General features: G+C 49.5%; 1 protein-coding gene across 2 annotated transcripts; it reads right to left on the bottom strand.

Annotated features, from left to right (window-relative positions):
- Nucleotides 1–195: 195 nt before the first annotated feature.
- IRX2 (iroquois homeobox 2) lies at nt 196–6,436 on the bottom strand. Of its 2 annotated transcripts, none has more exons than XM_054816330.1 (5): nt 5,661–6,436; nt 3,483–3,888; nt 2,290–3,030; nt 1,469–1,536; nt 196–785 (listed from the first exon to the last, which is right to left on the bottom strand). In XM_054816330.1, the coding sequence occupies exons 1-4, from the start codon at nt 5,901–5,903 to the stop codon at nt 1,493–1,495; spliced, it is 1,434 nt and encodes a 477-aa protein (XP_054672305.1). In that variant the 5' UTR covers nt 5,904–6,436; the 3' UTR covers nt 196–785; nt 1,469–1,492. The 2 variants fall into 2 exon arrangements, with proteins under 2 accessions (XP_054672305.1, XP_054672306.1); XM_054816331.1 differs by lacking the exon at nt 5,661–6,436 and adding an exon at nt 5,289–5,351.
- Nucleotides 6,437–13,009: the final 6,573 nt, after the last annotated feature.

The following is a 13,009-nucleotide window of genomic DNA, read 5'->3' as shown; positions in this document are numbered from 1 at the left end:
CATGTGTGTATTTAAAGCTTAAGTATAACGGAACAACCCAGAAGGAATTAATTTATGCAAAGCATATCTTTGCAACATATTTAAATTGCTTACTCATTTTATGGTCTAAGGTCTCCTAGTGAAATTACAACTTTCATAATTTTCTAAAGAATAGATTATTATTTGGGGGGAAATGAACGAAAAACACCATATTGTTGCAGACTAGTCTGTTTTTATTTACAATTAGAGATATAAATTAGTAAAGAATTCTCGTTAAACAACCAAAGATTGTATAACCATCAACGTTTCAAATAAAAACCAGGCAAAATTTATTTACAAAAAGTTCGGATTCCATTGCAATACAACTTGCATAAATTACTAGAAGCTTTATATCGTTACAAAAATAAATATCAAATTTGTTTCCACTTTGTAAGGACTCAAGTTCTCCAATCACGTCTTTATTATCTCTACTGTATACATCTTTTACAAATAAATTTTACAATAAATCCTATCACACCTATCGAATATATACCGTGGCAATGAAGTGATCAATTCAATCCTGAGAAAAACAGATCTGTTTTCAAAAGTCACACATACATTGGGGAAACTATACTATACCAGCAAACTCACATATGTCCAACAAAATTCTGGTTTAATAATTAGAGTCTGAAGATTTAATAGTGCTCTGTGGTCTTCTTTTATACAGTGGCACAAGATGTGATCCGGATTTAGAGATTTGTTATATATATTAGCTCGGGGAGAGACGATGGCTTGCTGACTTTTTTCAAAGCAATTGTGACACCTACCTGTGGACCAAGGAAAAAACCAGATCATCCAAAAATCCTTCAAATACACACTAACACCATTAAACTGAACAAAAAGGAAGTAAGGCAAAATTCTTAGTGGTCTAATTTCTCCCAACAAAAGAATTAGTTGAAAAAATATCAGCAAGGCATTTTTTTGGTTGGTTATTTAGTCCTCAGTGGTGGAGGTATTAGCAGTGCCATTGCTATCTAGGCAAGAGGCAATTCACAGATAGCATACCCTGCTTAAGATGCAGGCGGATCTCTAATAATTGTCCCTTTGTATTTTAAATACACGGTCACCGCCTGAAGCCTCACTCGGAATGTACAATTTTAGCACTGCCACGTGAGCACAAGCACTTTGTTTTTAAACAACAATACCTTCAAAGATATTTTTTTCTAAACCTTTCTTTCTGTAACATTTGAATAGCCCTTACGGCTTTGCCTTAGACAAGCGAAGAGTACGCAAGGTGAGGGAACTGTCTAACCTGACTTTAAAATGAAGACAAACCCGAGGAAGAAAAGCCGTAATGAGAGCTTTTAAAAAAACAGTCGAAAAGAGTGTCTTCGTAATCAGACTCTTAAGTAATGAAGCAAGAAATTAACGTTAAGCAAGTCTAGAAGTGTGCAGCGTGCCTTAGACCCGATGCCAACCGATCAGTGTAATAGAAAATGTTCTCACTTACTTGCATTGCTGTGTGATTGCACTTCTATAGGTATGGTTGTACTCCTACTGTGCAGACTTCAGTGGGATCTGTCAAAATATAACCGTCAGTTAGTCACAGGACATAGCCAGCTAACTAGATTATACAGTGTGTGCAGGTCCCAGCCCTCACTCATGAAGAATTGGTAGCTAGGTCATTTAAAAGGCTGGCCAATATTTTATAACTGCCTGTATCTCTTGAGTATTTTGTTAGAATAAGCTGACAATTATATTAGTGCAAAACTTTTTCTAAAAAAAAACCCCACCAAAACAAAACAAAACCACCAACCCCCACCCCCCAAAAAAAACCCCAAACCAAACCCTCACAGTTAAGAATGTCATGCTGCACGTAATTTCACGTCCAAGGTCAGCAATTATCTGAACCCAAAGCTGCAAAAAACCATGAGAATACTGGAAACAAAGAGAGCAAAACCAGTTTGTCGGAAAAAAAATAATAATACAGGCAATGACACCAGTGCTCTCTGGACATCTTTGTGTGTAGTTTTCCTTTTAAAAATTACTTTTAAAAGCTGCGCCTGCAGCCTGGGAGACTGATCTAAAAGTCGTCTTTTACATTTCCTCTCTCGGTTCTTAGAGGCACGTATCGATACGACGGCGACATGCCATTTTTAATCCCCAGATTATACTATTGCCCATCTTCACTCGGCGGTGGTAGCGGTGATGGTGCGCTCACTGTCTTCTCCAGAGAAGGTTTCCGTATCTACAGCATATAAAGGACTTGTACGGGTCGGGGAAGGAGGGCGAGGGAGAAGGGGAAGAAAGCGGCAAGAGCAAATCACCTACCTTTCTTAGAGTCATAACTAGAGGGCCTGTAATGTTGTTCTAGCTGGTTAGTGATCGTTTTCAAAGAGTCACTGCTCTGCTTGTGGACAGAGCTGGCATTTAGGACAGTCTGACTTAGTCCTTCGTTTGAAGCCACTGCTGCGGAGTTGTATCTCAGGATTCCCTGGCTCTGCAGAGCGTTAAAGTTCCCATAGTTTGTATAATTGCTATAAAAAGGTGAGGTGTAATAAATATGCCTCCCCAGGAGGGAGGAGGGCGAGTAGGCAGCGCTGTGCGGGGCGGAGGCGGGGGTGGCCGAGGAGAGCGGCACAGGCTGGCAGCCTTGGCCCAGGGTCTGGCTCTTGAGGTCCGAGGTGGCGATTTCGGCCAGCGACCAGAGCTTGGGCTTGCTGGCCGGCGTCGGGGGACCGGGGGAGGCGCGGCCGCCCAGCGCCGCCTTGCTGGCGCTGCGGGCGGCGTCGGCGTGCGGGTGGCCGAGGAGCGGGGCCTCCACGGCCGCCAGCGGCGAGGAGGTGGCGGGCTTGGCCGGCGGGTCGCGCTCCCCGCCGCCGCCGTCGTCCTCCTCGATATCCTCCTCCTCCTCCTCGTCGTCCTCCTCCTCCTCCTCGATGTCCTCGTACTTGTCCTTGCACTCGGAGCCCGACTCGCAGAGGGGGTCGCCCGCTCGGCAGGGCAGCTTCTCTCCGTCAGACTCGGCGGAGCAGGAGTGGTCCGTCAGCGAGTCGACTTGCAAGCTGATCCCTGCAAGGGCCCGCCGGGCACAGAAAGGCAGAGTCAGGGGTGCGGCAAAAAGAGAGCGGGCGAGAAGCAAGCACGGCCACCATCACCGCCACCGCGGCGGGCAGGGAGCCGCTAGCCGTCCCGGCCTTTTCCCTGCAATCCCGTTCGAGGAGTATCCATCCCCACAGGCTAGCTCCGCCGCGACACCCCGCACCGCACCGCCTGCCCCCTGCACGGCGCCGCCGCGCCGCCGCCCGCCGCGGCACCTCCGCCCGCCGCCCCCCGCCCGCCCCGGTCACCGGCACTGCGCGGCGACAAGCGCCCGGAGCAGCCGGAGGCGACGGGACGGGACACGTTTTGGGGTCGCTTTTGTTATACACCGCCCCCCACCTTCCCTGCTGCCCCGCTGCCGGGATTACGCGACGGGGCGGGATGGGGCCACCCCGCCGCGGCCGCGGTCACCCTGCGCCCACCTTCGTCCTCCGCGGAGGTTTCGTTGCTCTCGGGCATCTTCTCGGGACTCTCCTCTTTACTCCTCGCCCCGTCGCCTTCGTCGTCGTCCTCATCCTCGCTCTTGTTCCGCGGGGCCCAGGTCATCTTGTTCTCCTTCTTGAGCCGCCGGCGGGCGTTGGCGAACCAGGTGGACACCTGGGTGAGGGTCATCTTGGTGATGATGGCCAGCATGATCTTCTCACCCTTGGTGGGGTAGGGGTTCTTGCGGTGCTCCTGCAGCCAGGCCTTCAGCGTGGCCGTGGCGTCGCGGGTGGCGTTTTTCCTGTACGCGGGGTCGTTGAGCTGGTAGGGGTAGGCAGGGCTGCCGTACGGGTGGTAGCTGATGGCTCCGGTCATCCCCGTCGTATGGGCGTCGTAAGGGGAGCCCTGGACAGAACAAAACGGTGGGGTTGGCAATTTGTTATTGCTGATAGCCATTAGTAAGTTGTCAAGGCGAGATCGGTGGTTATATTTGTATTTCCCCGGGATGGTATCTTGTATCCATATTCTATGAGGGGGAGAAGCAGCACCCAAAGGCCATTAAGTTGCGATTCCCCCCCCGCCCCTTTCCTCCGCCCAGCACACAGACACAGGCACACGCGCTTAAAATCGGCGATGTTTTAATCTTTCTGACTAATTTCAGCTCCTTGTAATTGAATATTTCCCAATATAATTTTTGAACCGAGCAGACATTTTAAAGGCCCTACAGGTAGTGTCTTGATATCTACAATTCTCTCAAAGGTTCAAAAGATGTTTCCTTTTTTGCTATAGAAAATACAACAAAGCCGCCACTTTGCAATTCACTGCACTAATGCATTGCAAATCCAATTTGCAAATCAGAAGATATGCACCGTTTCGAATTGTTCAAATACGATGTAATTAGCATTTTAATTCGCCCTTTAACGTTTAAATTGCGCTTATTTAAGACTGCATAATGCAAGAAAAGTTAAAGATATCGCTAAGGAACTCGCTAACTTTCAGCACGTCTCTGAATCCCACAGATCGGCGAGTCACAGGCGCAACATCACCCCCCAATATCCCGCACAGTTCACAACCTCGCTGCAACTTCCAGCCACTCGCCTACTGGTTCTCAACAAGAAAAACAAGCAAGCGAGATCCTCAGATCTTTTATACCACTCCGAATAAAGACTGCACGACAATTTATGCACCGTATTTTACAGACAGAAAGCAAATAGTTTCCCTGTCACTTTGCAGGGAGAGCGAACTATCCCGCTGCCCTAGAACTATCCCCTCCTAGATCTCGAGAGCGGCTCCAGTCTCAAATTCCAGGCACAGGTCTTTGTGTGTATGGACTAGATACGTGTCTGACTCTCTGTGTGTGTGTTTATAAAACTATATAACCATCTAGACGTGCAGTTTATTTATATAGTTTATGGTTTTATTTATATAGTTTATGCACAGAATATACACACACGCAATCGCAAATGCTCCTTTTAACTAATAAGAAGAAAGTGAAATTCGAAACTGCGGCCACCACAACCATCTTGGGCTTAAGCGAAGCTCACAGATCGCAAACAGATGCTCCTTTCCATTCCTAAAATCCAGTTAAACTATTAGCACAAAACACACTGAAAGTAAATAAAACCACACGGGGATAAAGCCCGCAGCGCCTCTAAACACCGACTTAAAAAGAGAGGGCAAAAAAAGAGAAAAAAGAAAAACAACAACAAAAAAAGGAAACCCTCCCCTATCCTACAACAGCGAAAAGAAAAAAAAAAAAAGAGAAAGCGGGGAGGAGGGGGGGGAATGAAAGCATCCAACCCAACTGACTGAGACGATCCGTATTTCTTTAATCAGGGCGCCCGCCCGGCTCCGCGAAGCGTGGAGCGAACCCGGGTCCCAGGCCCGCCGGCACCACGCTCAGCCGGGGCACGGAGCGAAGCGGCGCCTCGGCCCCGGCCCGCCGCTCCGCCCGGCCCCGCGCGTCTCCGCCGGCCCCGGCCAGGCTCTGCGAGGCGGCGCGCAGTGCGGTGCGCGGCTGGCGCCGGCAGCGCGGAGGCGGCGGCGGTGCGGGGCGCCCGGCTGTGCGGCGTGGTGTCGGGGGCTGATGGTGAGTGTGTGAGGAGAGAGGCTGAAGATGATGAGGATGAGAATGCGGATGCTAATGAAGAAGGAGAGGGTTTCTCTTCGGTAGTTACCATGTAGGAGGGGAATCCCGTGGCGGGGTCTGTGGAGTACTGGAGCGGGCTGGTGAAGCCTGTGGCCGCCGCCTGGGCGGTGAAAGCTGCCGATCCCGGGTAAGGGCTGAACGCCGATCCCGACGAAGACCTGGCCAGCTCCTCGCTCCTGGGGGCCGCCAGCGCCGACGCTCCGTACGCCGGGCAGGAGTACAGAGCCAGCGAGCCGGGGGGCTGGTAGAGGTAACCCTGAGGATAGGACATGGCTTGCACTGGCGTGCACAGGAGCAGGGAGGGGGCGAGGGTGACCGGCCCTGCTGCTGCCGCTGCTCCTGGCTCTGCTTTCGTGCTCTCCCTCTCCCTCTCTCCCGCCCTCCCTCCCTCCCTCTCTCTCTCTCTCTCTCTCTCTCCCTCTCTTCTCTCTCTCTCTCTCTCCCCCCCCCCTCCCCGGTTGGCTCTGTGCAGTTATGTAGAGAATCAGAATTGTTATATGCTCCCCCCCATGCCCACCCGGTCAGAATAAAAACAAACAGGAGGGAAAAAAAAAAAAAGAACACCCCCAAAAAAGGGAAAATAAATCGAGCGGTCAGAAATCTAACCGGGAGGGGAAGGGCATCTGGGAGAGACGGAAGAGGAGAGGGTTAATAAAAGAGAGAGAGAGAGAGAGAGAGAGAAGGGGAGAGAAACAGAAGGGGAGAGGGGGAGAGAGAGAGAAGCGAGCCCCCGAAATCAGAAAAGTGGCTGCTGCATATGGAGTTCTCCCAGCCAGCCAGCCAGCTCCCCCAGCGCCTGCGAGCCTGTATTTTGGGGGAAGTATAGAGTCTGAAGTGAAGAGTTGAGGGAAGGAGCACTCGAGTTTCTGAGGGACATTGGAAAACAGAGCTGTCCGTCACCGCCGCTCATCTGCATAGCGCGGCGGGCCCGCCCCCTCCCGCTCCGGCCCCGTCTCCTCCCGCGGCCGGCAGGCAGGCAGGCAGGCAGGCAAGGAGGCAGCGAAAGCAGGCTTTGTAATGCAAGCCAGCCTCTCCGAGGCTGAAGCCAAACGATGATACTGCTCATCAGCTCCTCTCCGGACTCGCGGAGCCATAAATACTCTTTTGCACACTCTCGATTACACCCGTTCTCTCCTTCTTTCTATATCCAGGCGGAGAACGGAAAAGAATATGTATTATAAATATATGCATCCCTTCACACATGCACTCGCCGAAGCGCTATATGCACGCACACACATATCGTAGATGTGTGCGTTTGCACGCGTGTGGGTACGCAGGGCCAGGCTCGGGAGAGCAGGGCAGCGCAGAAGGGGAGAGCACTTTGCTAAAGTACCGCCCTATATGGTAGGAAAGAAGAGCAACTGCTCAAATCAGCAGATCCAGGATCGCGCTGTTCCTGGCAGCGAGAGCTTTATAGTTTTATAAGTTGCCACAAACAGTCAAGATCTAGTCATGGAGCGCGTTTGCACATGAAGGGAGAAAAAAAAATAAAATCCCCTCATCTTTCTTTCATTTCTACTCTTCCTGGTCTGGTGTGTGAGGAAGAGGCCTGGGTGACTCCTTCCGGGGGGGCTAGCTGCCTTAGCCCCCCTTTGTCCCCTTTTTGCAGTTCAGATAAATCTCCTGGAATACGATCACGATGCAATTAATTTCCCAAATAACGTAATCTCTTTCTCTGCCCTCTCCCTTCGGCCCTGGCCACCAGCAACGCTCAGCCATTGCCTCCTCCGGGAGGACGAGATGAAGGCACCTCTCCTTTCTTCTCGGTGCAAACATAAATAAATACATATATGTGCGCGTGCATTTTTTCAAATGATTAGTCTAGAGGGACCCTTCAGAAACCGGCGGCGAACTGACCGCACTCCGGCCTTTGCCTCCCGGGACGAGGCAGGGTGCCGGCGCTCCGTCCTGCAGCAGCCGGCGGTCCCGGATCCGGCCATGCACTCCCCCCCGGGCGGCGCCGGGGCTCCCCCCACCCCGCACTCCCTCAGACCCCCCCCCAGCCCCGGGGCCCGGCGTTGGGCCCTGCCCGCCCCACCAAGCCGCTGCCAGCGGAGCCGAGGCGCGCTAGGCCGCTTTGCGCCTCCTGGCCCGCACCTGCGCCCCGCACCGCCGCCCCGGGCGGGGCAGGATCAGGCCGGCAGGTCGGGGTCGCCGGGGCTGCAGGGCTGGAAGCCACTGCGCGTCCCGCAAGCCCTTCACCTGCAGCCTGCGCCTTCTTAAGACCCTGGGACGAGCTGGAAAAAAAAAATGTTTAGGCGCTCACCAAAAAAAAAAGAAAAAAAAAAGAGGAAAAAATGTTCATCAAACTGTGTGGTTTAGTTTTCCAACATCTGTGAGTGAGCACTTATTCCGTGTTTAACCAAATGAAGTCGCCTGACGTTTACGGCCGACTTCTTGACGGAATACCTCAGGTAACTTCGGCTAGGTAGGATGGAGAAAACGCATCGGATGAGGTAGCGGGGAAATCGGCTCGTCACCGACAGAAGGGAGATAGCAATAGCTGAAGAATTGCGGGCTAGCAGGGCAGCCTATTGTTAATCAATTAAACACGCAGCTAATAAAAAATACACTTCGAGAAGCCGTTTCAGCAGCCCCGCGGACACAGCGGGGAAAATGCTGTGTTGAAACTACCGTCAAGTATCGGGATGCGTATACTGTCTGAAGCAATCCGAGCTTTCCATTTTCTTTTTCTATCTGATTGTTTTATTTCTTTCCCTTCCTCTCATGCTCTTCTGTGAAACCCACATACCAGTTTACCCCTGTCCCTGCGCGCAGCAGTAGAGATCTGGCCACCAGACATACCGGATTAATTCCTATCCAGATCTATCAGCTGGCCTGTAGAAGAGGCAATCCTTAAAAAAAGCAGGTGAGGGGGAGGAGGTTAACACCAACAGGTATTTCTTGTCATTAACTCCCGACTTCCTGATAAGAGAGTGATAAACAACTGGTAAACTCAGTGCAACAGATTACATAAAAGACATTTGCTTCCCTGCTTGGTGATTAATGCGCATATATTAAATAGAAATAGAAACTCTAAAAACAAGAGCTTTATATAAAACACATTCATATTTCAGTAATTCTATGGAATAATCGATATCATGCGATTACATCTGAATAGTCAATTCCTGTGTTCCGCAGACCGATTTCTAAGTATATGAGCTCTGCTTCTGAACGGAGCAGCAGCTGGAGAGCTGAGAATGCAAAATTAATTATAACATTATAAAGTCATACATGAATCTCTCTAAGTCAACCTGCATGCCTTGCAAAATGTGCTATACTCTCTGCATTTTTATTTGGGAAGCCGAGTCTGTTCTTTTCCAGCAGGAGTGGTGTAAGGGAGTGTTTATCTACGCGAATTGATTGCTTTTAGTTCCTCCTCTTTAATAATTAGTGGAACAATACAGATTGGGAATACAATGGCCGTTGTGTTTACATTATAACAAGGGATTAATGCTATTAAGTGAGTGTTACAGTTATGACCTGGGAAGAGTACTTAAATAAATACCGTGATCCCAGGAGAATTGATATAATTCCGTTCAGAGTGTGTGTAGATACGCACAGACACACACGCACACACGAGAGATACAGATCTCCATACATATCTACACGCATATACATATGTTATACACGCTAGGTATACGTGCCCGCCCCTGTAAAACGTAGGTGCTGTATTCGCCTCCATCTGCATGTCTTTCCTCTATGAAAAAAATTTTGTGATTTCGGTGGGAGGAATGTTTAAATCAGGAACATCATTCCCCTTGCCTCAAACACAAAGAGCAACAGATATTTCTGATGTTTTAATTTGTGCAGTCCAAAAATACTGTTTTATATACAGAAACGGGGTTAATTTCGCAATCAGAGATTAATGGAGTAAAATATTATCATTTCAAAAGACAAGTTCTTGCGTTGATTTGATTTGCATAATTTTTGTATGGCTTCAGAAAGGAATGGATTTACCCACTGCAAGGAGACGGTATGCATTTTATTACAAGTACACCACTAATTTGGCTTTGCACAATGTGGAGAACGAATAGCTAGTGAGGTCATTTAAATATAGCTGGCGAAGTCTGCGATAAACAAACCAGAAAACGGTGTCAATAATGTTTTAAAATATCGGTCAGTGTACGTGGCTGTATTTAACTTCTTCTCGGAGTTGTCTCTGATTTGAATGCCTTTCGCAGGGAAGATTTTTTTTCATCTGCCTGACTCCACCGCCGAAATCTAATTTTCCCATAGTACTACCCGTTACTAATAAAATGCCGTCTAACTTGCGCTGTTAAACAGTAGAATAGTATTACATGCACTTTTTATTGGTAATAACTGTGGCAAATTAACATGCCTACACAGAGACATTAAGACTTTACACACTGCGTTTTTATTTGAATAATCTATTCATTAGTTCAGCGTTTACCTTCCTACATTTTAAGCGGTGCTCTCGCCTTGTCTTCTTTAATTCAGTTTGCTCCAGCACAGCTGAGAAGGTAGACGACAGCCCCCCCCCCCCAGCCCCCCACTCCTACACACACCCTGTCCCTTTTCAGCTATCGCTCACTGCCATCCTGGGAGACAGGTTTTGCGGTTTGTCATTTACTAGCTACATCTTGCATTAGTGACAGAGGCTGAAGTTTTCGGACGAGTAAAGTTGAAAGCCACGTCCGTGGGAATGGCACTCGTGCCCCTGCTGCCGGAAAGCTTGCTACGAGCAGCGGCTGCCTGCCCACCTCTGTCACTCGGGCGTCTGCCTGGTGGCCATTCACTCGGGACCCCGCTCCCTTCAGTTTTACCTTCAGGTAAAAAAAAAAAAAAAAAAAAAGAAATATAAAAATAAAAATAAAAATCTCGCTGGCGTGAAGGAGAGATTTCCCCGCCTCGGGAGGGCTCCCTGTGGCCCGGAGAGGCGCACACGCCTATTACTCGGACAATGCCAATTGCCCAATTGTCATGACACCGGCCACAGCAACTTTTTAAGCAGAGCGAAGTGGAACTTAGTGAGGTTTGGAGATGCAACACAATGCGCAGCAGAAACGGTTTCCTGTGACATAACCACACAATGGTCTGGGAATGCTTTCTCCTTTCTCTCATGAAATGGGGGACCGCCACCATCTCCCGGAGACAACGACGTGAAATAATAGACTATTGTATTTAAAAATAACAAATGACACACGCATACTGTGCGAGCGGAGTTGTCCGGTTTTCTAGTAAAAGGAGCCCGGTTTACGAGGCTCTTTCTGAGCGAGGTGCTTTGCGTGAGCGACCTGGTGAGCTGGGCGAGCCGTTCTGCCGTAGATCTACTCACAGGGTTAAAGCAAAGAGCGGGGAAAACAGCAAGGGAGAAAGGAAAAGAAAGAACTTTTCTTTCCCCATCTTCAGGATAAAATCTTTAGTTCAAGCTGTGTGTGGGAGGGGGCGCTGTGGCAATGAATTCTCCAGTGCTCCCGAGCACTGGCAGCGTAATTGTTTATGTAAGCTCCTTCCCTGAGGTTTCTTTTCATATTTCAGTCATTACTTTTATTAACAATATTATCTAACTGTCGCCCCGTGATACCTGCACTAAAAGGTGGACTGTTCGCATGAGTTATGGTCACTTCTTTTCCCCCTAACCCAGGTTTCTTTTTTTTTCTTTTCTTTTTTTTTTCCCCCCTTTTCAGTTCGGTAAGAGTGGAATAGTGTATTTCATTTTCAAAATACATTGCAAGAAGGGTCTGCCCAGGGGAGCGCTGAGAATTTAGACGACTCTATAACACGCAAAGGCGCACAAATAGACACATACGAAACGTACCCCTTGTTTGTAGGGTTTTTTTGGGGGGGGTTGGGGGGGGTTTTTTGGTTTTTTTGTTTGTTTGTTTGTTTTTCCCCGGGGCGTCTGTGGCTTCGACAGTTTGCACTAATAACGGGCCACGTCTTTACGAGGATGTTGCTTCCCTCTTTTGGGACATTATTGGGGGGAGCGTTAAAAAAACCCCCCAAACCAAACACAAAACCTACAGCAGATCTCTAAAAAACAGATCTGAGGCTTAGAAAAGTTGCTTCCCATACGTCACACTGTTATTAAGAGCCTTAGTCATTTTCTGCTTAGGGAAATATAAGCAAATATGTATCCCTAAGTATAAGATAAAAGATCTCCAAAGCTTTCCTGGAGCCTGCTATTTTCACCTGAAAGGCAGGCAGTGTTTCTCAGGGAGAGAACAAGTGTATGATCCACAGGTGGGATAGTTCCTCCTTCTTAAGGGGAAACGGGGAAAAAAAAAAAAAAAAAAGAGAAATTAAATCAGTGTATCCGGTTTTTGAAGGAGCCGTCGAGCCATCCGTGCGGTGGAGGTAGATGCACGGAGGGCTCGAAGCAGCTGCCCCCTCCCCCCGCGCAGCGCTCCGCGCTCTCCCGCGGAGGCTCACGGAGCGGCCTGCGCTCTCGGCCGCCTCCTGCGCGGAGCCGCGGCCGCTTCTTGCAGCGCCTCGAGTCGGTTTCGGTGCGAGCAGCATCGAACAGCCCGTGTCGGGCTAAGCCGGGGCGATCCGCCTCCACGGGATGCCCTCCGGAGCTGCGGGCAGGGCAGTCGGGAGGGAAAGGGCTGGCTCGGGGGGTCAGGCGGGGGCGAAGAGCACCCCCCCCGCCCCGCTCCGTATGCTGTCGGGGGAAGAAGCGCTCCCCATCCCCCATCTCCGGCTCCGCGGGAGCCAGGCAGTCAATACCACGTCTTTGCCTCTGGATTTTGTACTCGGCCAGCGTGTCTTGGAAAGACAGAGGGAGGCTGAATCCTTTCAGCGCTTCCTACATTTGCAAAGTGGATGATGGGCAGAGTAAAGGAGAAGTGGGACGATTTAACTGAGAGGTCGCTTTATTTTTAAGGGCTCACGTTAAAACAGATTCTTTTGCTGCAGGAATAGTCATCAGGTAGATTTGGACGCTTTGGTGCCCAAGGAGCACTGGTAGACAGGCTCCTGGGAGCGCTTTACTCCGAGTAGATGTGTATAAATGGAGCTCTCCTGCTGGCTCTTCCCCATAGTTATGCCAGCGGTGTGGAAATCTGCTGTCGGGTTAAAATCGGTTTAGACAATTTTGAAGTTACTCCACTAGACCCTTTCCCCTTCTCATAATTGCCGTCATCTGTTTGATCACCTCTCTTAACACTAGAGAGCACCTGTTCACCTGCTTTGTGCTTTTCTCTCATTCATTGATACATTCATTCACTTCTGTGTGTGTTTATGTGTATGTGTATCCTTCATTTGTAGATCCGGAAACACATTTCTAGATGAAGCCTACCCCTCACTTCCAAACCAGAAAGTCCTACTCTCTCCAATAAATAACCTTCCTGAACAATGAGACCTCTCTGTATCCATTTAAAACCAGGTAGTTTCCTTTCTCAGAACTATCCC

This window comes from Grus americana, chromosome 2 (genome assembly GCF_028858705.1).
Source record: "Grus americana isolate bGruAme1 chromosome 2, bGruAme1.mat, whole genome shotgun sequence".
In the NCBI taxonomy this organism is placed as follows: Eukaryota; Metazoa; Chordata; class Aves; order Gruiformes; family Gruidae; genus Grus; species Grus americana.
Note: the sequence above shows the minus strand (reverse complement) of the source record. Positions and strands in the feature narration are given on the sequence as shown.

What these genes read in the sequence shown, in the direction of transcription:
- IRX2 (XM_054816330.1), bottom strand. Translation starts at nt 5,903, where the DNA reads ATGTCCTATCCTCAGGGTTACCTCTACCAGCCCCCCGGCTCGCTGGCT. An exon ending in CGGGATTCCCCTCCTACATG is followed by an intron (nt 3,889 to 5,660) that starts GTAACTACCGAA and finishes TGTTCTGTCCAG; the next exon opens with GGCTCCCCTTACGACGCCCA. An exon ending in TAGTTATGACTCTAAGAAAG is followed by an intron (nt 1,537 to 2,289) that starts GTAGGTGATTTG and finishes ATATTTTGACAG; the next exon opens with ATCCCACTGAAGTCTGCACA.